At 46.9% G+C, this 24,894-nt stretch overlaps 1 protein-coding gene across 3 annotated transcripts in view; it reads left to right on the forward strand.

Moving 5' to 3' along the window:
- Positions 1-24,894, forward strand: part of AFAP1L2 (actin filament associated protein 1 like 2) — a 119,959-nt gene that overhangs the window by 52,970 nt on the left and 42,095 nt on the right. For 2 of the 3 annotated variants that reach the window (XM_044300035.1, XM_044300037.1), the window contains exons 5-9: positions 14,058-14,142; positions 21,269-21,480; positions 21,566-21,745; positions 22,949-23,047; positions 23,163-23,247. In XM_044300035.1, the coding sequence (XP_044155970.1) occupies positions 14,058-14,142; positions 21,269-21,480; positions 21,566-21,745; positions 22,949-23,047; positions 23,163-23,247 (661 nt within the window). Of the gene's footprint in view, positions 1-6,293; positions 6,375-14,057; positions 14,143-21,268; positions 21,481-21,565; positions 21,746-22,948; positions 23,048-23,162; positions 23,248-24,894 lie in introns of those variants that run through there. The other variant, XM_044300038.1, reaches the window with a different exon arrangement.

Genomic DNA, 24,894 nt, shown 5'->3' on the forward strand with positions numbered 1-24,894 from the left:
TGACGGCTTGTTTTAACACTGAACTGTTTGATACAAAGAACTTGTTGCCTCTATACTGCGTCCGCTAATCCTATCTACTAGAGCGAAACCCCACAGGTGGTATTACTTGTGATTTGTCTCATGGTATTTTGGCGGTACATGGGAATATTATTTCAGAGATTTGAGTTGGTGTTTTTTGGTTGGTTGCATTAGGGTTTTGTATTGGGGTATTATTCTCTATGCAGGGGTGCTCCTAGGCTTTCTGCTGCCTGAGGCAAAAATTGAAACAGCGCCCCCCATGTGAAATTCTCAACCTAACCCCTTCCCTCCTAACATTACATACAGCTCTACAGAACATACAGGGTAATACAGCGCCACATACCTCTTACATCCAGTGATGTCTCCTCTGATGTAGATGTTCTCTTTCCTCATCTTCTCCATTCAGTCCGGACCACCATGATGATTTATTTCAGCCATCCCTTGTCTCTGCAGAGTTTGACAAACAGACATCTTAGTTTCCCACTTTTCCATCATCCTCCCACATTCTCAACACCCCATCCTGTCCACCCCAATACTGTGCCCCCCATTAATATCCTGCAGAAACAGTCCCCCTGAAAATATTAGTACCACACAAATCTCCCTTCACAATTATTGGCACACAATGCCCTAAAAAATAATTGCGCCCAGCAAATAGTGTCCCTGGCACTAATAGTGTAAACATAATGATCCCCAAAAATAATTGTGCTAAGCTGATACTCCGCCAGGGTGCCCCCCACAGTAATAGTGCTCCCAACATGTCCCCACTGTGCCCCAGAAGTAATAATGCTCCTACTGAACCTATACTAGTAATCATGTTCTCCATAGTCCCCCTAGTAGTAATAAAGCCCACCATAGTGCCCCCAGTAGTAATAATTCTCCCTACAATGTGTGACAGTAGAAAAATACAGTGCAAAGAATGCCCTCTCATAACATGAGCCAGTACAAAAAATGCCTCCTTATTATGGCACTAGTAAAAAAATGCCCCCCTGTGTATGCCTGCACAAAAATACTGCCTTCTAATGTGTGCTAGTACAAGACATGTCCCCGTTCTGTGTGCCAGGACAAAAAATACCCCTCTTAGTGCCCCCAGTAGAGCCAATGTGTCCCCCATAATGTGTGCCAGTATAAAATGCCCCCATAGTGCCCCTCTCCCCTCTTCCCCATAGTGGGCTAGCTGCATGGTGCCAAATGAACAAAAAATAAACTAAAACGCCTCCACGCGGCTGTCAGCGATGCGGTGCAGGCCTCTTCCGACCTGTGTGCTGCCCGCCTCCGGTGACACAATCATGATGACATCATCGCGCTGCCTACAAGCATGAGGCCATAAGCCTACCAGAGGGAGCAAGGAAGGGAGATGTCAGTCCCACGCCCCGCCGCAGCATTCAACTGTATGGCTGTCCTGAGGATGGCGATACAGTTAAATATAGAGAGATGAGCGATTCCACAAGGGTAGCGCTTATTCCCATCACTCTGCCGCCACTTGTCTGCGATCCCCTCGCCTAATTGGCGATGCGGCCTTTACTGTATGGTGGTATTGTTTGGGCACTGTATGTGGGCATCACTACTCAGATACTGCTATGTGCATTGTGAAGAGTTTTGGAGGTATGTCCTAATTATTCTGAAGGCATCTGTTTCTCCGTCAACCATTGTCCATGCCACTCAATGGCTGAAAGTAAATCCACTCGCCTTCAAACTAGTGGCTGCGGCCATTTCTTCCACACCTATTAGGATACAGATCTCCATAGACCCTCATCATCCCTCATCCACTATCACCCGCCTGTCCTGGTGCAGGTGCCGGCCACCTGTGAGAGCAGATACCGTAAAGCGGAGACGTCCAGATGAAGAACATGTCCTCAACCATGAAGTGGTGACAACACAGGAGCAGGGAACAACACCAATAGTAATAGATACCCTTCTAATACTATGTTACTACTTGTTACTACCCCTTCCCCCGCATACACATGTGACCCTCAAATCCAGATCTACATCTCCAGCACTGTCAGATTTCTCCTTCATTTTCTGCATTTCGCTGTTTCCCAGTCCATGATCTGCCCCCTTCCCCTCCTCACAGATGGAGCGATGGGGGCAAGGGGTCGGGTCTGTGGGAAAACTGGCGCCCTTGAATTAATAGAAGAATGCCGGATGGGGGGGCATTTCCTGTTCACGTCTTCTAATTATTATACTCCGGACGACACAGACGTGATGTTATAATAGACCAGTCTGACAGGGATATTAACTCTTTATTATTCCTGGGTGAGGTCATCACCCAGCTTTTCCAGAGGTCGATCCAGTGGACACTGGGAAAGCTGGGTGCCGGTCCTGTGGGAGCGCAGATCACCCGGTATCGGTGAGGTTTACCAGTCTCCACGGATGTGCCTTTTCTTTCCTCGCCTTTGGATGCAGCTTTGATAAAATCGCGTTGTGTTTTTTCGCGAGGAGGCGGCATCATGATTGTTCTTGTAATGTTGCAGAAAAAGAGGGAATTTGCAATTTAATACTGTGAAATTAGAAGCATTCCTGGAATGGACGGCGCCTCCCGGGGCAGCGTGGGAAGCAGCCGCGCTGAGCGCATGGACACAGCTCCAGGTTCTGCTCTTTTTTTCGTTATAGATTTATTATGCAAATTCCAAGACAGAGCCGGACTCTATCATCTCAGTGTAGAGCAGCCGAGCGGCCGCCTGGGTCCCATCTGAAAGAAATTTAAGGAAAGAAAATATTATTCTTTATTAACCCCATGATGCAACGGGATATCAGACCTTCAAAGATAGCCGCCTCGTGCCCACTGGCTATTGTGTGCGGAAACAAGGGTCTTCTCAAAACCATGGCCTCAAAGTCAAAAGCTTCAGGTTCTCATGATTCCGTATGATTGCCCCTGGACCATTCACATTTCCCTCTCTGAAGGATCCCAACCATGATGTACGTCCCCGACCGTCATTCCTCCTCCACCAGACTCTACATTGGCATCAGTCACCCGGGAAAGAAGTTCTGCTGGCATCAACCCAACCCGCCAGATGGAGAAGTGAGAGCCCTCATTTTTCCATTGCTACATACTCTGTTAGTGATGGCTTTCCATCTCTCCAGCAGCCGCTTGGCATTGTGAATGGTGATTAAAGTCTATGGAGATTACTGGTCTGGAGACTTGCTGGCTAAACAGGGGGCTGCACGTGAATCTGACCGTAAAATATCTATTTTATGCTGATTTTGAGGACAACAGAACAATTCCAGTGTCCGCTCATGTCTCTTGCTCCTTGTTTTGGGTGAAGCTGTAGTAAGTTCGGGAAACATGCCACGTCGTCAGATTTCCTCTCTGAGATCGCATTCGCTTCTGCCGTGTTTTTATGGGAAAATGTTTGACATTTGCTTCTTTTGGCGGCCATGTTACCACATTCCCAGGAGAGCAGATTCATGCAAAAATAAAAGCTTATTAAATTTAGATCACGTCTGTCCCTTTGTTGATAGAACCAAAGAAACAATAATTTTTTTACTGCATCCCTCCACCCCAATAATATGTCCCTGATCCTGCAGATGATGACCAGGAGGCGAAACTGGGACAGAAGCAGAACGGACACAGACCCAAACCCATTGTCATTAAAACGTTACGTCCAAGATATTAGAAATATCCAGAGTGAGAGGCAACAGATGAATGAGCATTGTGAAAGTGACAACTGATTATAACCCTACATAGCCTATTTATTCCCTGAAAATAGCTACTATAATACTGATCCTATGTACAAGGATATAACTACTATAATACTGCTCCTATGTACAAGAATATAACTACTATAATACTGCCCCTATGTACAAGAATATAACTACTATAATACTGCCTCCTATGTACAAGAATATAACTACTATAATACTGCTCCTATGTACAAGGATATAACTACTATAATACTGCTCCTATGTACAAGAATATAACTACTATAATACTGCTCCTATGTACAAGAATATAACTACTATAATACTGCCTCCTATGTACAAGAATATAACTACTATAATACTGCTCCTATGTGCAGGAATATAACTACTATAATACTGCCTCCTATGTACAAGAATATAACTACTATAATACTGCCTCCTATGTACAAGAATATAACTACTATAATACTGCTCCTGTGTACAAGAATATAACTACTATAATACTGCTCCTATGTACAAGAATATAACTACTATAATACTGCTCCTATGTACTAGAATATAACTACTATAATACTGCTCCTATGTACAAGAATATAACTACTATAATACTGCCTCCTATGTACAAGAATATAACTACTATAATACTGCTCCTATGTACAAGAATATAACTACTATAATACTGCTCCTATGTACAAGAATATAACTACTATAATACTGCTCCTATGTGCAGGAATATAACTACTATAATACTGCTCCTATGTACAAGAATATAACTACTATAATACTGCTCCTATGTACAAGAATATAACTACTATGGGGGGCGGAGCTTGACCTTGAAGCTGAATGGCAGCAGCTTCCTGAGCTCCTCACTTCTGCTGGTGATTAAACCCCTTCATCTGCTATAAAACTGCTCACTAATGGGGAAACCAAGCAAAGACCGACCCAGGGAACAACTTGAGCTGACACCCGCTCGGTCGAAGCAGCCTGATATGGAGCAGTACCTCACAAAGCAGGCAAAGCTGCGTCCCGCCGAGAGCTCCAAAATGGCGCCGCGAGCGCCGCAGCCATCAGACGCTGAAGACCCGTCTGAAGCGGGAAGCGCATCGGAGGCATCGGTATGCAGACTGCCGCGGAGGCGTTCAAACCTGTCTAAGGAAGTTCTTAAGGAGCTTCTGGATGCGGCTCTGGCTCCCCTGAAGAGGGATCTAGAGGATATTAAAGAAGACCTCCGGGGCCTAGGTCATAGAGTGGTGGCGCTGGAAGCCTCACAAGAGGCGATCCTCCTGCACGAGGGAAAGACCTGTCAGGCTCTACAGGCGCACCGGGACATGCTTAATGAAGCCTTACTCCGGATAGAGGACCAGGAGAACCGGAGCAGACGCCGGAACCTGAGAATCAGAGGCCTGCCGGAATCCATTGCGCATGAGGCCCTCCGCAAGGTAGCGTCTGAAATTTTCGCCCAGCTACTAGGCCCAGACCGGGCTGCCACGGTGGTGGTGGAACGCATCCACCGCGCACTGCGGCCAAAGCCAAAGCCATCTGACCCACCACGCGATGTGATCTGCGGTCTGCTGAGTTATGTGGACACAGCGGACATACTTCGATCCGGCAGAGAAGCTGAAGACCTGAGGTATGCAGACTCCGCCATATTGTTCTTTCAAGATCTAGCGCCCACCACGCTGGCAAAGCGGCGCATACTCAAGCCACTACTAGAGGCCTTAAAGGCATCCGCCACACAGTTCCGGTGGCTATACCCATTTGGCCTGGCCATTTTGAAGAATGGCAGGCAGCTCACGGTCCGTACACCGGCGGATCTGAAGACCATCTGGGGTCCGCTGGGCCTGACGCCCATTGATGTCCCGTCATGGATGCCCGCCGACCAAGGGGATCCCTTACCTGCCCCTCCGAGCGTCGAGACTTGGTCAGAAGTCTCCCCAGGCAAAGCGGAGAGAAGCAAGAAAAGCCGCCGAGACACCTGAGCTGCACACCTTAGCCTCCTGCTGCCTGCATAAGGCTCTTCATCTTCCCTAGTACAGCGGATGCGGCTGTGCAGCATAATGCCGGGTTGTATGCCCCTGTCTCCAGATCTTGCGATCGTTCCCGAATGGAGAAGTATTGTTCTGAATTATGGACGCTATCCTGCTTTGCGGTCCATAGTGGCCTAGTTCATTGGCTGAAGACCACAGTTGACTGTGTGGCCTAACGTCCACTTGAACCCGTGTGGCCATGTCCTGGTTCGGACGGTTTTGTGGCTATGTTTTCTTCTACCCCAGTTAGTTCAATTATGGGGTTTCACCAGCTCCTCATCACATGAGGTTCACCCCCCTCCTGACAGCCTCTCAGCGGCTTTCAGTTGTCCCATGGAAGCCCCCCTCTGATGTTAGATCCCGGCTTACTGCCACAATGAGAAAGGGTCTAGCCTGCATCAGATGTCTCATGGGACTCCCACAATGCGAGCTTGATCGCTCAGTTCAGATGTTTGTTTATCTGTCTTTAATTTGCTTTATTACCCGTTTGTTGTCTTCCCCTGTCTGTCCGTCTGTCTTTTTTCCTTTTGTTCTCCTTCCATGCTCTATCACGTTTTATTGTGTACTTGCATTATATGTTTCTCAGGTGGCATATGCTCTTCTCCCACTTTATACCAGGTTGTCATGACTTCCTTTGTCGTATCCTCACTGAACGCTCGGGGTCTGAACGAGCCATGTAAGAGATCTCAGGTACTGTCACTTTTGCATAAAGATAAAACTTCTATAGCTTACTTGCAGGAAACACATTTTAAAACCGGGAAGGTCCCAAAACTGTCTACTGCAAAATTCTCCCAGTGGTTTCACAGCACCCATTCCTCGGCTAGCAGAGGGGTCAGCGTTGCAGTGCACAAAAATCTTCCGTTTCAGCTTGCGGCGCACTTAACGGATCCTGAGGGGCGGTTTCTGTTCCTAAAGGGCCTGATTGCTGGCACCTCTGTTACCCTGGCGAATGTTTATGCCCCTAATAGGGGTCAGGTCCCATGGCTCGTTCAGACCCTCAAGCAGCTGAGTGCCTTTAAAGAGGGAATGCTTATTTTGGGGGGGGATTTTAATGTGGCCCTTGAACCGTCTCTAGACTCGTCTGCAGGCAGGTCATCCATTACGCACAGACTCTTGAGGCGTCTCAAGATTTCTTTGAGGAGACTGGGGGTAATGGATGTGTGGCGCACATTGAATCCCTCTGGAAGGGATTATTCCTTCTATTCTCATGCCAAAGCATCGTACCATAGGATTGACTACCTTTTTCTCTCATCAGTTAATGCCTCACTTGTTTCTGGTGCTAAAATTGGGAACATTGTATTATCTGATCATGCGCCAATCTCCATGACCTTATCTCTGACCGACCTCCCAAAGAAAGACTGGACATGGCGACTGAATGACACTCTTATCCAGGATCCTGATAGCGTTTCCAAATTGTCAGCTTTACTGGTAGAGTTTTTCAAGATAAATGCATCTGGCCCATCTGCCCCAGCTATCCCCATTATTTGGGAGACACACAAGGCTGTGATTAGGGGTGAGCTGATTGCACTTGGCTCTCATATCAGGAAAAAGCGTTCCCAGGCCCAAAACCTGTTAGTGTCCCGTATTTCGGCCCTTGAACTTTCACACAAGCAGTCCCAGGCCTCCCAAGTAGCTGCTGAATTATATGAAGCCAGGAATGATTTAAAGAATCTTTTAAATGTCACCTCTGCCAAATTACTGTTTAGAGCGAAGTTTAAAGCCTACGCCCATGGTGACAAAGGAAATAAGCTAATGACAGCGCTCAGTAAGAAGCAGCAGACAGACTCCTTTATTCCTGCCATTAAGGACGCAGCGGGTATCACACGTAAAACCACACCTGAGATAGCGAAGGCTTTTTGCGCCTTTTACTCCGGTTTATATAATTTACCCCCTCCGAACCAAGCAACTCCTGATATGATTGCCAAGGCATCAGATGCTTTCCTTAGCTCGATTAACCTCCCATCACTGAACCCCTCTCAGATCTCCCAACTCACCTCCCCGATTACAGATGAAGAGATACTGAAAGTCTTATCTTCTATCCCATCTGGTAAAAGTCCCGGCCCCGATGGCCTAAATATTGCATACTATAAAACCTTTAAAGACACACTCCTTCCATACTTTAACTCTTTATGCAACTATTTACTACAGGGCGGTTCTTTGCCCTCGCAATCTCTGATGGCCCATGTGACCATTCTCCCTAAAGAGAATAAAGACCCCCTTGAATGCGGCAGTTACAGACCTATTTCATTATTGAATGTGGATGTCAAATGGTGGGCGAAAATACTGGCCCAGCGTCTCCAGCAGATACTCCCAGATATAATCTATGGTGAGCAGGTTGGCTTTGTCCCTGGCAGACGGGGCACAGAGAACACCATCCGTCTATTGCATCTGATGTCTTGGGCGAGAGCTAAGGCGGTGCCGGTAGCGTTATTGAGCACTGATGCGGAAAAAGCTTTTGACAGGGTGAGCTGGCCCTTCATGTCTAAAACTATGTCCAAATTTGGAATACCGGAGCAATTTATTTCTGCTGTGTTCTCACTATATTTGGCCCCCTCTGCCAGGGTCAAAGTCAACGGGACCCTTTCCCCATCATTTGGCATCACAAATGGCACACGCCAGGGATGCCCACTCTCTCCGGCACTATTTGTAATGGTGATGGAGACACTCTTAAGCAAAATTCGCCAATCATCTGGGATTGAGGGACTCACCATAGGATCTCAGAGACACCTGACTGCTGCCTTTGCGGACGATCTACTGGTGATGACCTCAAACCCTAAGACGTCTTTCCCCAAATTGCTTGCTATTTTTGAAGAGTTTGGCTTTGTTTCCAATTTTAAGATTAATTACTCCAAATCCATGGCCCTTAATATTTCCTGCCCTACTAATGTGGTGCAACACCTGAAAAACTCCACCCCCTTCAAGTGGGCCCCGAAGGAAATACCATTTCTTGGCATCCGTGTTACAGCGGATCCCAAAGAGCTGTTCCCGTCTAATTACCTGCATTTACTGAAGTCGGTCAGGACACAATTACAATCCTTAAACATGCCATTTATCTCCTGGATAGGAAGGAAAAATTACTTGAAAACGTATATAATTCCTAGATTTCTGTACCTCATACAGACATTACCTATATGGATCCCGCAGTCCTACTTCATAGAGGTTCGCCGGATGTTGTCCCTCTTTCTTTGGAGAGGTCGGTCCCCTAGAATAGCCTATGCCATTCTGACTAGGGAGAGGAGGTTTGGGGGATTTGGGCTACCTGATATTCACGGGTACTACAAAGCAAATCTTATGTGTAGAGGTTTGGGCCTCCTTTCAGACCGCTCTGAAAATATTTGTTCACGCTTGGAACGAGCTTTACTTACAGACCGTGAAAGGTTAATACTGTGGGGTGTTCGCTCATGTCCCCCCACGGCCTCTAAATTGCCATTATTGTGGAGAGGGGTGCTACTCACCTGGTCCATGTTGTATGGCTCCAAGACACTTAACTTCCCCAGCCCTGACCTTCCGCTACATCTCCTGCAGTCCTTTATCAATCCTAAGATATCGAATGCCACGGGAGTATGGGCTTTGCTCAGAAATCACACTTTACAGGAGGTGGTGTCCGCAGGGGGAGGGCTGGATTGGGAGGGGATACTTGGATTGCCTAGGGTCAAATCAATTGCATTTCTTCATCTTCATAGCTTTAGGAGAGATATTAAGCTTTTGAAGTTGCAGACCTCTCACCTTACTTCACCCACCTGGCTGGAGCGGAGGCTGAGGTCCGCTCGACCCTCCAGCAGACCCTTCTCAGTGATGTATAAAGAATTACTATCCTCTGCGTATTCTGAACCCCACTTTATAGGCTCCTGGGAAAAAGAACTATCCCTAACACTGTCTGACCCAGAGAAAGCCTTTGTACTGACCCATTCACACGGCTTTAGCCGTTGCATTAAAATTCAGGAGAACTCGTATAAGTTGCTAACCCGCTGGTATAAAACACCGGAGTTCCTTCATAGACTTAATCCGGAGATTCCTGAGGTCTGCTGGAGGTGTGGAGCGGGCATCGGCTCTCTTTCGCACATATGGTGGAGCTGCCCCAATATTCGCCCCTATTGGAGACAAATAGAAAAAGAATTGAACAAGATTTGTTCTACCTCCATTGTCTTGGATCACAAGTTGATCTTACTCTGGTGCCCAAACACGTCGTTCACCCCAACTAAGTCAGATTTGCCTACTATACTTATTACAGCGGCCAAGCTCTTAATCCCCCTTCTGTGGCGACAAACCGAACCTCCTACTGTTATGAGGTGGATGGGAAAGATAGATCAGCTATATAGGTTTGAGGAGCTGGCCCATTGGGAGTCACATACACGTGTGAAGTTTCTGAAAACATGGAGCCCCTGGGAAAACTTTAAACATCCTGCTGGTTAGAGCATAACACCCCCCCCCCACCCCTTTCCCCCTCTTTCCCCTTGTTTGTCTCCCAGTCCTTTTCATTTTCATTTGTTCTGACTTCTATCTGTTGTGATATCTGGATTACGGTCCATGTGTTTACTTTTTGAAGAGGTCTTTGATTATCTCTGCTTGGAGCAGATTGCTGAAAGTGCCTGGAAAATTGTACTCTACTTCTGCCGTTATTGAAGCTCCATGTATGTGTATTGATGTAAAAAAAAAGGATCTTGTATCAGTACATTTCTGTTTGCACATGGTATGACCAATAAAAAGAGATTTGGTTAAGAATATAACTACTATAATACTGCTCCTATGTACAGGAATATAACTACTATAATACTGCTCCTATGTACAAGAATATAACTACTATAATACTGCTCCTATGTACAAGAATATAACTACTATAATACTGCCTCCTATGTACAAGAATATAACTACTATAATACTGCTCCTATGTACAAGAATATAACTACTATAATACTGCCTCCTATGTACAAGAATATAACTACTATAATACTGCTCCTATGTACAAGAATATAACTACTATAATACTGCTCCTATGTACAAGAATATAACTACTATAATACTGCTCCTATGTACAGGAATATAACTACTATAATACTGCTCCTATGTACAAGAATATAACTACTATAATACTGCTCCTATGTACAAGAATGTAACTACTATAATACTGCCTCCTATGTACAAGAATATAACTACTATAATACTGCTCCTATGTACAAGAATGTAACTACTATAATACTGCCTCCTATGTACAAGAATATAACTACTATAATACTGCTCCTATGTACAAGAATGTAACTACTATAATACTGCCTCCTATGTACAAGAATATAGCTACTATAATACTGCTCCTATGTACAAGAATATAACTACTATAATACTGCTCCTATGTACAAGAATATAACTACTATAATACTGCTCCTATGTACAAGAATATAACTACTATAATACTGCCCCCTATGTACAAGAATATAACTACTATAATACTGCTCCTATGTGCAGGAATATAACTACTATAATACTGCTCCTATGTACAGGAATATAACTACTATAATACTGCTCCTATGTACAAGAATATAACTACTATAATACTGCTCCTATGTACAAGAATATAACTACTATAATACTGCTCCTATGTACAAGAATATAGCTACTATAATACTGCTCCTATGTACAAGAATATAACTACTATAATACTGCTCCTATGTACAAGAATATAACTACTATAATACTGCTCCTATGTACAAGAATATAACTACTATAATACTGCCTCCTATGTACAAGAATATAGCTACTATAATACTGCTCCTATGTACAAGAATATAACTACTATAATACTGCTCCTATGTACAAGAATATAACTACTATAATACTGCTCCTATGTACAAGAATATAACTACTATAATACTGCCCCCTATGTACAAGAATATAACTACTATAATACTGCTCCTATGTGCAAGAATATAACTACTATAATACTGCTCCTATGTACAAGAATATAACTACTATAATACTGCTCCTATGTACAGGAATATAACTACTATAATACTGCTCCTATGTACAAGAATATAACTACTATAATACTGCCTCCTATGTACAAGAATATAGCTACTATAATACTGCTCCTATGTACAAGAATATAACTACTATAATACTGCTCATATGTACAAGAATATAACTACTATAATACTGCTCCTATGTACAAGAATATAACTACTATAATACTGCCCCCTATGTACAAGAATATAACTACTATAATACTGCTCCTATGTGCAAGAATATAACTACTATAATACTGCCTCCTATGTACAAGAATATAGCTACTATAATACTGCTCCTATGTACAAGAATATAGCTACTATAATACTGCTCCTATGTACAAGAATATAGCTACTATAATACTGCTCCTATGTACAAGAATATAACTACTATAATACTGCTTCTATGTACAAGAATATAACTACTATAATACTGCCTCCTATGTACAAGAATATAACTACTATAATACTGCCTCCTATGTACAAGAATATAACTACTATAATACTGCCTCCTATGTACAAGAATATAGCTACTATAATACTGCCTCCTATGTACAAGAATATATCTACTATAATACTGCTCCTATGTACAAGAATATAACTACTATAATACTGCTCCTATGTACAAGAATATAACTACTATAATACTGCTCCTATGTGCAAGAATATAACTACTATAATACTGCTCCTATGTACAAGAATATAACTACTATAATACTGCCTCCTATGTACAAGAATATAGCTACTATAATACTGCCTCCTATGTACAAGAATATAACTACTATAATACTGCTCCTATGTACAAGGATATAACTACTATAATACTGCCTCCTATGTACAAGAATATAGCTACTATAATACTGCTCCTATGTACATGGATATAACTACTATAATACTGCTCCTATGTACAAGAATATAACTACTATAATACTGCTCCTATGTACAAGAATATAACTACTATAATACTGCTCCTATGTGCAAGAATATAACTACTATAATACTGCTCCTATGTGCAAGAATATAACTACTATAATACTGCCTCCTATGTACAAGAATATAGCTACTATAATACTGCTCCTATGTACAAGAATATAACTACTATAATACTGCCTCCTATGTACAAGAATATAACTACTATAATACTGCTCCATATGAATGGAAATATGTGTTCTCCACCTGAAGCAGGGCAGTAGATTGCGGGTCACCATCACCCTTCTTCTGCCCGTCTCGGCCCAGACTTTGTGTAATGTGTGATGCTGCGGTCAGGTCGTTTTCTCAGGGTGGTTTGGGTGGCATCTGCCTCCTCGGTGTCAGTTCTTGTGCCCAGTGCACTGTTTGGGGTTGCGGGGTCCTGGCTGCTCCTCTAGACTCGGATTCATGAGATAAGTTATGGTGGGAGCGGAGGATGAAACCTCTGGGGTCAGGATTATGCTTTGAAGCTCCTGTGTATGGGGTGGGGGCCCTTGTCTGATGGAAGGGACTAACAGTGTCAGGTCTGTAGTAAGTCTCCTACATGTAGATTCCGGGGAGACCCCCAGCGGGCGGCTTATGCAGGATTCCCCCCATGGGGCTGTTAGCAGCTGTTGGCGCGGCCGGCTTCGGTGCCAGGGGATGTGCCCCTCACTCTTCATGCATTGAGTCATTCGAGTGGAAAAGCTGATCTAATGCTGGACATTCGGACAACAATGTAGTGTCCAGAGCCTGGAGCAGCTCCACGGATCCCACTCAGTTCCTCTCCCCCCTCGGAAACAAATAGATCTTTATTTACAGAGCGACATCTCAGGCCCGGGGTCCGCCGCTGACATTTAACCCAAAATCTTTTTCAAGCCTCAAAGTCAAATAACAGATAGGAATTCGTATAAGGAACCCCCCCCCCCCCCCCCCCCCGAGTCCTTGAGTCGTCCAGTGGGTTCTCAGCCACGACATACATTTCTGGGAAAGCTGGGTGATACCCAGTATGGCTGACAGCACTGCTCCTACAGGGGTTGTCACCCAGCTTTTCCAAGCTTCGAAATGGCAAATGACCTTATTACTTCTGCTCCTGTATTTCTGCTGGGTAACAATGTAGGGAGCCACAATTCCGTTTCAAGCCATTGGTCAGAATATGGATGTGCGGGGTAGAAGCTTTAATGTGTGTGTGCCCCTGACAACTGACACCTGGGGGAATAACAAAAAGGGTTGCATCTGACACCTGTTTGCTCATGTGAGAGAGTGGTTGTCAAGGATATAAGGCTGTGGCTGGGGCGTCCCGCACAGAGTTGCCATCAATAGGTCCCATGTTTCTACTTGATACATAATTTGATACAATGTTTCTCATCTCTTATAAATAGCATTAGATTTGCAGCCAAAGTAACGATGTGATTTCTTTATTTGTCAGATCCTGGAAAAGACGCAGTCGCCAAAAGCGGATCCTGTGGAGGGTTACTACGAGGAGGCCGAGCCTTACGACGCCTCAGCCATGGGTGCGATATTCCTGCTCTGGATTCATTTAGTAAATTACATTCATATTTGGGAATCAGGGGGATGAACGTCCCATGAACTCACAGGTCAATGCAAATACCGGTGCAGGATATGAGACTTTAACCCTGTGCTGCTCACCGTGCAAATCCATACAGTGCATATAATACACAAGTTACATACACCAGGCTGCATCCATATTTGTACTGAGACATGGCATTTTATACTCAATTCTCAAATCACTGTTTACTCCAATCACATCTGGAGCTGTATTCACAATTCTGCGTTTAGGCTGTAAGACCTCACTGTCTGTACAGATCGAGCTTTGCTGTGATTTGTTGCGCACTGTAGTCGCTGCGCAGCCTTATGTAGAGGAAAAAAACCTTTCATACAATGTAGTGCAGAGGCTTTCAGGTCTCACATAGTACAGTGCCAGCAAACTGGTATGGTGGAAAACAGCTGAATTATAAGTGCAGCTCTGGATGGGGTTGGAGACTAAATCAGTAAAGTTGCAGAACTTTTTGTGTGGATTTTACCAGGAGAATGATCTTGCTATGAGCTGTCCTGTGTGTATTGCTCATATGTACAGGACTAATCATGTCCTCGTAACTGTATTCATGTCAGTTATGATGACTCAGGAAATCTTGTCCTGATCATAGTTGTGTTCTGATAGAGCAGGGCTTCAGTGTACAGGATGGGGGGCAGAACCGCACCCTGAGCCTCTGATGGGACAGGTAGTAGAATTTTGAGTACCTCAGACTTCAGTTATCCATGGGCAGCATATTTGGGTCTGATGATGACTCTTTCCAGGACATTTGCATTGTCCATAGGTATGTGTAGTAAGGCTGCCGTATGCCATAATGTGTTACAGTCTTTAGAGCTACAGACGCAGTCAACTGAAGGTAAGAGCACAGGAGACAGGAGTGCGGACTGTGTAGACCACGGAGACAGGAGTGTGGATCGTGGAGACAGGAGTGCGGACTGTGGAGACCACGGAGACAGGAGTGCGGACTGTGGAGACCACGGAGACAGGAGTGCGGACTGTGGAGACCACGGAGACAGGAGTGCGGACTGTGGAGACCACGGAGACAGGAGTGCGGACTGTGGAGACAGGAGTGCGGACTGTGGAGACAGGAGTGCGGACTGTGGAGACAGGAGTGCGGACTGTGGAGACAGGAGTGCGGACTGTGGAGACAGGAGTGCGGACTGTGTAGACCACGGAGACAGGAGTGTGGATCGTGGAGACAGGAGTGCGGACTGTGGAGACCACGGAGACAGGAGTGCGGACTGTGGAGACCACGGAGACAGGAGTGCGGACTGTGGAGACCACGGAGACAGGAGTGCGGACTGTGGAGACCACGGAGACAGGAGTGCGGACTGTGGAGACCACGGAGACAGGAGTGCGGACTGTGGAGACCACGGAGACAGGAGTGCGGACTGTGGAGACCACGGAGACAGGAGTGCGGACTGTGGAGACCACGGAGACAGGAGTGCGGACTGTGGAGACCACGGAGACAGGAGTGCGGACTGTGGAGACCACGGAGACAGGAGTGCGGACTGTGGAGACCACGGAGACAGGAGTGCGGACTGTGGAGACCACGGAGACAGGAGTGCGGACTGTGGAGACCACGGAGACAGGAGTGCGGACTGTGGAGACCACGGAGACAGGAGTGCGGACTGTGGAGACCACGGAGACAGGAGTGCGGACTGTGGAGACCACGGAGACAGGAGTGCGGACTGTGGAGACCACGGAGACAGGAGTGCGGACTGTGGAGACCACGGAGACAGGAGTGCGGACTGTGGAGACCACGGAGACAGGAGTGCGGACTGTGGAGACCACGGAGACAGGAGTGCGGACTGTGGAGACCACGGAGACAGGAGTGCGGACTGTGGAGACAGGAGTGCGGACTGTGGAGACCATGGAGACCGGACTGTGGAGACCACGGAGACAGGAGTGCGGACTGTGGAGACCACGGAGACAGGAGTGCGGACTGTGGAGACCACGGAGACAGGAGTGCGGACTGTGGAGACCACGGAGACAGGAGTGCGGACTGTGGAGACCACGGAGACAGGAGTGCGGACTGTGGAGACCACGGAGACAGGAGTGCGGACTGTGGAGACCACGGAGACAGGAGTGCGGACTGTGGAGACCACGGAGACAGGAGTGCGGACTGTGGAGACCACGGAGACAGGAGTGCGGACTGTGGAGACAGGAGTGCGGACTGTGGAGACCATGGAGACCGGACTGTGGAGACCACGGAGACAGGAGTGCGGACTGTGGAGACCACGGAGACAGGAGTGCGGACTGTGGAGACCACGGAGACAGGAGTGCGGACTGTGGAGACCACGGAGACAGGAGTGCGGACTGTGGAGACCACGGAGACAGGAGTGCGGACTGTGGAGACCACGGAGACAGGAGTGCGGACTGTGGAGACCACGGAGACACGAGTGCGGACTGTGGAGACCACGGAGACAGGAGTGCGGACTGTGGAGACCACGGAGACAGGAGTGCGGACTGTGGAGACCGGAGTGCGGACTGTGGAGACCGGACTGTGGAGACCATGGAGACAGGAGTGCGGACTGTGGAGACCATGCAGATAGGAGTGCGGACTGTGGAGACCGTGGAGACAGGAGTGCGGACTGTGGAGACAGGAGTGCGGACTGTGGAGACAGGAGTGCGGACTGTGGAGACAGGAGTGCGGACTGTGGAGACAGGAGTGCGGACTGTGGAGACAGGAGTGCGGACTGTGGAGACAGGAGTGCGGACTGTGGAGACAGGAGTGCGGACTGTGGAGACAGGAGTGCGGACTGTGGAGACAGGAGTGCGGACTGTGGAGACAGGAGTGCGGACTGTGGAGACAGGAGTGCGGACTGTGGAGACAGGAGTGCGGACTGTGGAGACAGGAGTGCGGACTGTGGAGACAGGAGTGCGGACTGTGGAGACAGGAGTGCGGACTGTGGAGACAGGAGTGCGGACTGTGGAGACAGGAGTGCGGACTGTGGAGACAGGAGTGCGGACTGTGGAGACAGGAGTGCGGACTGTGGAGACAGGAGTGCGGACTGTGGAGACAGGAGTGCGGACCGTGGAGACAGGAGTGCGGACCGTGTAGACAGGAGTGCGGACCGTGTAGACAGGAGTGCGGACGGCGGGGAGAGGAGTGCGGACGGCGGGGAGAGGAGTGCGGACGGCGGGGAGAGGAGTGCGGACGGCGGGGAGAGGAGTGCGGACGGCGGGGAGAGGAGTGCGGACGGCGGGGAGAGGAGTGCGGACGGTGGGGAGAGGAGTGCGGACGGTGGAGACAGGAGTCACTGCTACGTTTATTGCATCATCTAATAAGGGAGATGCTTTGTGTTCATGGGGTGCAGGTAATTTTGCTGATACTGAGCAGTGACTACAGAGACCGTGCCAAGCTGGTCTCCATGCCCCAGAGGTTTCCGTGCCCCTGAGTGCTGTGGTTTGCTGGAGGCTCTTCCTCATTGAGACTTGTGGGTAGTAATTGCAGTCGCTCTTCCCGTTCTGCACTCACTCCTTCCGTCTCCTACTCGTATCGATAAGAATTTCCTGATCTGTCGAAATATTGTTAAACCACTTGTGGTCGAGTGACTTCAATCAGTGATCATTTAATTCACTTCCTAAGAATATCTCTGGTGTCCAGTGGGTTCATAATGTTAGCAATAGCCATTACCTGTGGGGCTAATAAGAATACCCCTGGTGTCTAGTCGGTTAATATATAATAATTCTTGTGTCTAGTGGGTTAATATACACTGAGCAAAAATATAAACACAACACTTTCGGTTTTGCTCCCATTTTGCATGAGCTGAACTCAAAGATCTGAAACATTTTCTACAGACACAGAAGACCCGTTACTCTCAGATATTGTCCACAAATCTGTCTAGATCTGTGTCAGTGAGCGCTTCTCCTTTGCCGCATCCATCCCCCCTCACAGGTGTGGCAGATCAAGGTACTGATTAGACAGCATGAATATTGCACAGCTGTGCCTTACACTGCCCACAATAAAAGGCCACTCTGAAGTGTGCACAGTTTTGCCTTACTGGGGGGCAGAGAACCAGTCAGTGTCTGGTGTGGCCACCATTTGCCTCACACAGTGCAGCTCATCTCCGTGGCATAGAGTTGATCAGGTTGATTGTGGCCTGTGGGATGTTGGTCCACTCCTCTTCTGTGCGAAGTTGCAGAATATTGGCAGGAACAGGAACACGCTGTCGTAGACGCCGATCCAGAGCGTCCCAAACATGCTGAATGGGTGACATGTCCGGTGAGTGTGCTGCCAGGCAAGAACTGGGATGTTTTCAGCTTCCAGGAATTGTGTCCAGATCCCTGCAATATGGGGCCGTGCATTATCCTGCTGCACCATGAGGCGATGGTCGTGGATGAACGGCACAACAATGGGCCCCAGGACCTCGTCACGGTATCTCTGTGCAGTCAGAACGCCATCAATAAAATGCACCTGTGTATGTTGTCCATAACATACGCCTGACCATACCATAACCGCACCGCCACCATGGGCCACTCCATCCACAACGCTGACGTCAGCAAACCGCTCACCCACACGACGCCACACACGCTGTCTGCCATCTGCCCTGAACAGTGAAAACCGCGACTCATCCGTGAACAGAACGCCTCTCCAACGTGCCAGACGCCATCGGATGTGAGCATTTGCCCACTCAAGTCGGTTACGACGACGAACTGCAGTCAGGTCCAGACCCCGATGAGGACGACGAGCAGAGGAGCTTCTCTGAGACGGTCTCTGACAGCTTGTGCAGAAATTCTTTGGTTATGCAAACCGATTGTTGCTGCCGCTGTCCAGGCGGCTGGTCTCAGACGATCATGGAGGTGGACGTGCTGGATGTGGAGGTCCTGGGCTGGTGTGGTTACACGTGGTCTGCAGTTGTGAGGCCGGTTGGATGTACTGCCAAATTCTCTGAAACGCCTTTGGAGACGGCTTATGGTCGAGAAATGAACAGTCATTGCACGGGCAACAGCTCTGGTAGTCATTCCTGCAGTCAGCACGCCAACTGCACGTTCCCTCAAACGTTGCGACATCTGTGGCATTGTGCTGTGTGATCAAACTGCACATTTCAGAGTGGTCTTTTATTGTGGGCAGTCTAAGGCACAGCTGTGCAATAGTCATGCTGTCTAATCAGCCCCTTGATCTGCCACACCTGTGAGGGGGGATGGATGCGGCAAAGGAGAAGCGCTCACTGACACAGATTAGACAGATTTGTGGACAATATCTGAGAGTAATGGGTCTTCTGTGTCTGTAGAAAATGTTTCAGATCTTTGAGTTCAGCTCATGCAAAATGGGAGCAAAACCGAAAGTGTTGTGTTTATATTTTTGCTCAGTGTATAATATCCCTGGTGCCTAGTGGGTTAATATATAATAATCCTTGTGTCTAGTGGGTTAATATATAATAATCCTTGTGTCTAGTGGGTATATATATAATATCCCTGGTGCCTAGTGGGTTAATATATAATATCCCTGGTACCTAGTGGGTTAATATATAATAATCCTTGTGTCTAGTGGGTTAATATATAATATCCCTGGTACCCAGTGGGTTAATGTATGTTATCCCTGGTGGTTTGAGGCTGCAGCCTTCCACATTGCACCTGAGCACCCTGTTCCTCCGCTCTGTCGGACTTGGTGGGTTGTGGTTTTTGTGTCCGTAGTTTGTTGGGTACGGACTGTGGGTGCTGCATATACAGAGCTCTTCTCCCTGCCATGCGTCCTTACACCTTAGCGGTATATGGCGGTACAGTACAGGCCCTGGCAGCTCTATGGAGAGTCTAGTATGTAGTGTGGCACCATACAAAGTGTGTAATGGCTGCCGGTTCCTGACTGGCGCGCCGTATAGCGGCGGCAGAACGTTACATTCCGATCCTCTGACTGTAGACACAATATCTTATCCCACGTTCAGATATCACTTCGCAGGAATGAGAAAAGGAAACTTCCCTTCATAAAGGTCACTGGAGTCGCAGCGCGGCCCTGGTCATCTCCTCGTCCCACCGGAGTACGGCGTCTCATGTATCGGGAACGGTCATACGTGTGTTTGTGTAGTCGATATGAAGCGGTAGGGTCACACCTTTATGACTTGTGATGCAATGTTTGGAGTGTCTGACCACAGCGCCATCTGTTATTTCCTGGAAAATATGGCGCAATAGATTGATATGTGTCCCGGGGCATCGGGGCCCATTCATAGAAAGTAGAGCAGGACAAGCATGGCCACGGCTGGAGCCTGGGGTCGGGGGCTGGGATAGTGAGCAGCTTCACTTCATGGTAGATGGGGGTGGGGCGGTACATGCAGACTGGGGCCCCTCGTCCTGAGTCTTTATAATGGGGGCTGTCAATCCAGCAGCGGACATGTTACTTGTTATTTTTCCTGCATGATGTAGAAAGTTCCGTCACCTCGCCCGCATGGAGGAAACTTCTCACTGATTATATAGAGCTGATAGGAGAAGGTTTTATCTGTGGACGCCGCATGCCGGACGTCCCGAGAAACCCAGATATAAACATGAATGAAGTTTCCATGTCACAAACGTATACAAGTTCTGTGAAATGTGAGAGATAAAAGTATCTGAAGGGAAGAGGTTAGAAAGGAGTCGCCTCGTCCTGTACGCAAACGCGGTCATGTGACGTATTATACTGTATATGTGGCCCCCTGTCTGCAGATCTCTGAATGTATAGAAACCTCCTCAGTCACCAAAAAAATCCATCCAAAGTTCTATAGTGAATAGAGGACGGACACGAGGGGGCGGCAGCTGCAAATTGTGAGACTGCTGTGCATGCTGTGAGAGGGGAGAGGAAGCAGCCCCGCAAGAAGAGCCCAAGCTCTGGTTACAGTGTATCAGTGCAGCATTTTACTGTGAGCTGAGCACAGCAGCAGCAGACCTCTCCTGTCCTGGACTCCAGACTGATAGCTCTTATTTAAACTGAAACATTGCAACAAACTCTCAGCTGTGTGAGCGGGACAAAGTCAGCACAGGATTTCAGCCTCTGAATGTGAGCAGAAATGTTTCCGTTCACTAAATGCAGGCATGAATTCTTGAAAATGATCATCTCTGTTCAGCCTGACCCTGTGTCCCGCACATAGTTTACTTGTTGTGTTGTCTTACAGAGGACGGAGAAGCTGTCAGCAGTTCATATGAGTCATATGATGAAGAAGAACATGCCCGGGGAAAGTCTGCTGCACACCAGCACCAATGGCCATCAACGGAGGCTTCCATCGAGCTGATGAAGGACGCCCTGATCTGTGCTTTCCTCTGGAGGAAGAAGTGGCTGGGACAATGGGCAAAGCAGCTGTGTGTCATCAAGGACAATCGACTACAGGTAAAACCTATCACCGCACTTCGTCATCCCGCTTATTGACCGCCATTACTTGGTTCAGTAGCTAACAGCACATTTTCCTCCTCAGTGTTATAAAAGCTCCAAGGAGCAGAGTCCTCAGCTGGACATCAGCTTACTCGGCTGTTCTGTGACCCACAAAGAAAAACAAGTCCGAAAACAGGAGCACAAGCTGAAGATCACTCCGACTAATGGCGATGTGATCGTCCTGGGGATGCAGAGCAGGGAGCAGGCTCTGCAGTGGCTGAAGGTAGCGTCTGCAAGTCATTTACTTTATGTTAGGCTTACGTGGGGCTATCAGAGCTCTCTACTACAGTGTCCAGCACCATGAGCACCTAGGAACCTCCACCACCCACTCATCTTGTCCAGAATATTTGTACTGAACTCGTGCTTTGTCACACCCCACCACCAGTCACCATGGTCATGTGCATGTCTGTTATGCTCATGTAGAACCAGCAGACATCTGTTAAGGTCATCTACAACTAAAAGTAAAAGTCTATTATGGTAATCTAGAACCAGTAGATATCTGTTATGGCCCTCTAGAACAAGTAGATGGCTGTTATGGTCATATAGAACCTGTGAATGTTTATTATGGTTATCTAGAACCAGTAGATATCTGTTATGGTCATCTAGAATCAGCAGATGGATGTTATGATCATCTAAAACCAGCAGACATTTCTTAAAATCATCTAGAACTAAAATAAGTATATTATGGAAATCTAGAACCAGTAAATATATGTTATGGTCCTCTAGAACCAGTAGATGGATGCTACATGGATGGGTGTCCTCTAAAACCTGTAGATGACTCTTATGGGCCTCTAGAACCAGTAGATGGCTCTTATGGTCCTCCAGAACCAGATGACGACATAATCTCCGGTCATTTAGAACTAGCTTTTGTCTACAATAATGAACTAGAAGTTGTCTGATGAGCAGAACCTGCACATATTCTTGTTTTATAGCTAAATTGTTCTTACATTTATAGAATTTATTGATAACAAGATGAAGAATGATGTCCCTGTAATGATGACCCCGCTTCTTCATCTGTGGGGACTGGGGGGGAGAAGTTACAGCTGTCATGTAGAAAATAGAAAGATTGTATTAGCACATCAGCCATGAGAGCGAGGTCCTAACATCCTGAAACTTCAAAGATCCTAAGATAAAAGCTAATATTTCCTCATAAAATCTACAAGAACCAATAAATCAGAATGAGACAATGGACATCAAGCATTCGGGTCACCCTCACACACCCCAGGTCATGAACACATCATAGTAATCACCACAGCGTTAGCAGTCGTACATTTTCTAGACTTTCTTAGGGTCAGGGACCTGGGCAGAGATCAGACCGCAACCATGTGAATAGTCTGGTCTATGACCATTACTGGGGTGTCAGAACATTCACTGCAAGGAGCCCCAAAAAACTGATGGGTGTAATGATGGAGTCTCTGTTTTTCAGGTTATCCAGGACATCACTGGGATGCAGAGTGAGTCCGTCCTGGAGAGTCCACTGATCACAGCCGACAATCAGAGACCCGTCCACATCAAAGTACAAAGTGTAAGGAGGGTCTGTCAAATCTCTGTCTGGGGGCACAAGGAGATGGACAGAGGGGCTGAGCTCCGAGGATATAGGCTTGGACTATAATACTCTGATAATGTATTGTATATCACAGGGGGAACTAACGGACAGACACTCTGCAGCCTCAGAAAGTGGGAGCAGCACAGATGGACCCCCCGAGACCCACGAGGTCAAAGAAGGTAAAATAGAAATCAGATGCAGAAACATTAACTGTCCATATATAAAGACAGATACTGAGGAACTCTTTTTAATTTTATACAAAAATACAAAAAATTTGCCATAAAATTTCCAAACAATATATAAAACAAGTATATACACTTACCCTACTGGCCCAGCTCCATGCATACTATCTCTTTCATACCTACTAAAAAGAGAAAATGAAACCTAGCCTAACGTAAACATCCGATCCGGCTGAACCCCGACTATATACAAATTTATACTAATTGTTTCTAACAGAAAAAAAAAAAAAAAAAAAAAAAAAAAAAAAACAAGTCACAATAAATAATCATACTAAAAATATCAAATAACAAAAAATTTTTTTTTTAAATATATATATATATATATTTTTTTTTTGTATATATATATATATATATATTTTTTTGGGTATACACACACATATGAGAAAAACAAAAACAAACCTATACTAACCCTACCAATCTATCTTTCCCATCACCTTCACCCAGGGCCAACCTCCGCCTCTTGTCCCTCCATGAGGCCAGCCCTTCCTCCACCACCCACACCCAGCCCCTCGCCTCATGTCCTCCTATGTCCGCATAGTCCAGGGCTGGATGCAGGCCTCCCCACACGAAAAGAAATAAATAAATATGAACCCCCCCCCCCACCCCATCCCACCCAACCTAACTACACCCCACTTACCCTATCATACAATATATACATCTTATAACAACCATATCTATCTATACAAACCAATACTAAAATCCACCCGAAGGCCCAAGTTCAGTCATTTGCAAACCTTTCTTCAAAAACTCATCTTAAATACAAAAACAAAAACCTAATGTGAAAGCCTCAGCCCAACACCAGGAAAAGTGCTACTGAGGCTAAGGTACATCAAAGGTGAAGCCTCTCCAGAGGTAAGAGACCCCATCCGTACCCACCTTCTCGCACTCAAGAGAGCGAACCTTCGCCAGGTCACCTAGAATGTTCCTACACACTTCTTCCACAGGGAGGACTTTCTGCTGGGTTGAAACTAAACACCGTGCGTTCCATGTGAAGTACCTGACCACTATGCTAACTACAAAAGCTGTGCATGGGTCCCTTCTTCCCAAACCTTTGAATGCTCCATAAGCCCATTCCGCATAGGAGAGGTTGGCTAGCCTAGGCCAGCCAATGGATGCGCCCACCCGTTTGTATACCTCTGTATTAAAGGGACACTGAAGCAGGAAGTGCTCCATACTTTCCAGTATGTCGCCACACTCCTCCCGGGGACAACCCCTTTCATCAGAGTTCCTATACCTCAAGTTGCCCCTTACATACAGCTTCCCGTGAAAGCAGCGCCAAGCCAAGTCCCAAAACTTCAAGGGGATCCTTGCCGAATTTAACAACTGTAAACCCCTGTCTAGATCCCGGCTTGGGCAATCCTTAAGGGCCAGGGGCTTTCGGAAGTGGGTCAACAAGACCCTCTCGTCAAGGGATCTCCTTGACTGGGTCTTGATTTCCCTCACTCCCAAACCCCACCGGCGGATCACCTTCAGAATCGGGGTGACATAAGCCGGAAGATATCCGTGAGGTGTACGCAAATCCTTCACTTGCCCTCCTGTCTCCCACTCCTGGAAGAAAGGCCGAAACCAACCCCTGCAAGAGACTAC

This window comes from Bufo gargarizans, chromosome 6 (genome assembly GCF_014858855.1).
Source record: "Bufo gargarizans isolate SCDJY-AF-19 chromosome 6, ASM1485885v1, whole genome shotgun sequence".
Classification (NCBI taxonomy): Eukaryota; Metazoa; Chordata; class Amphibia; order Anura; family Bufonidae; genus Bufo; species Bufo gargarizans.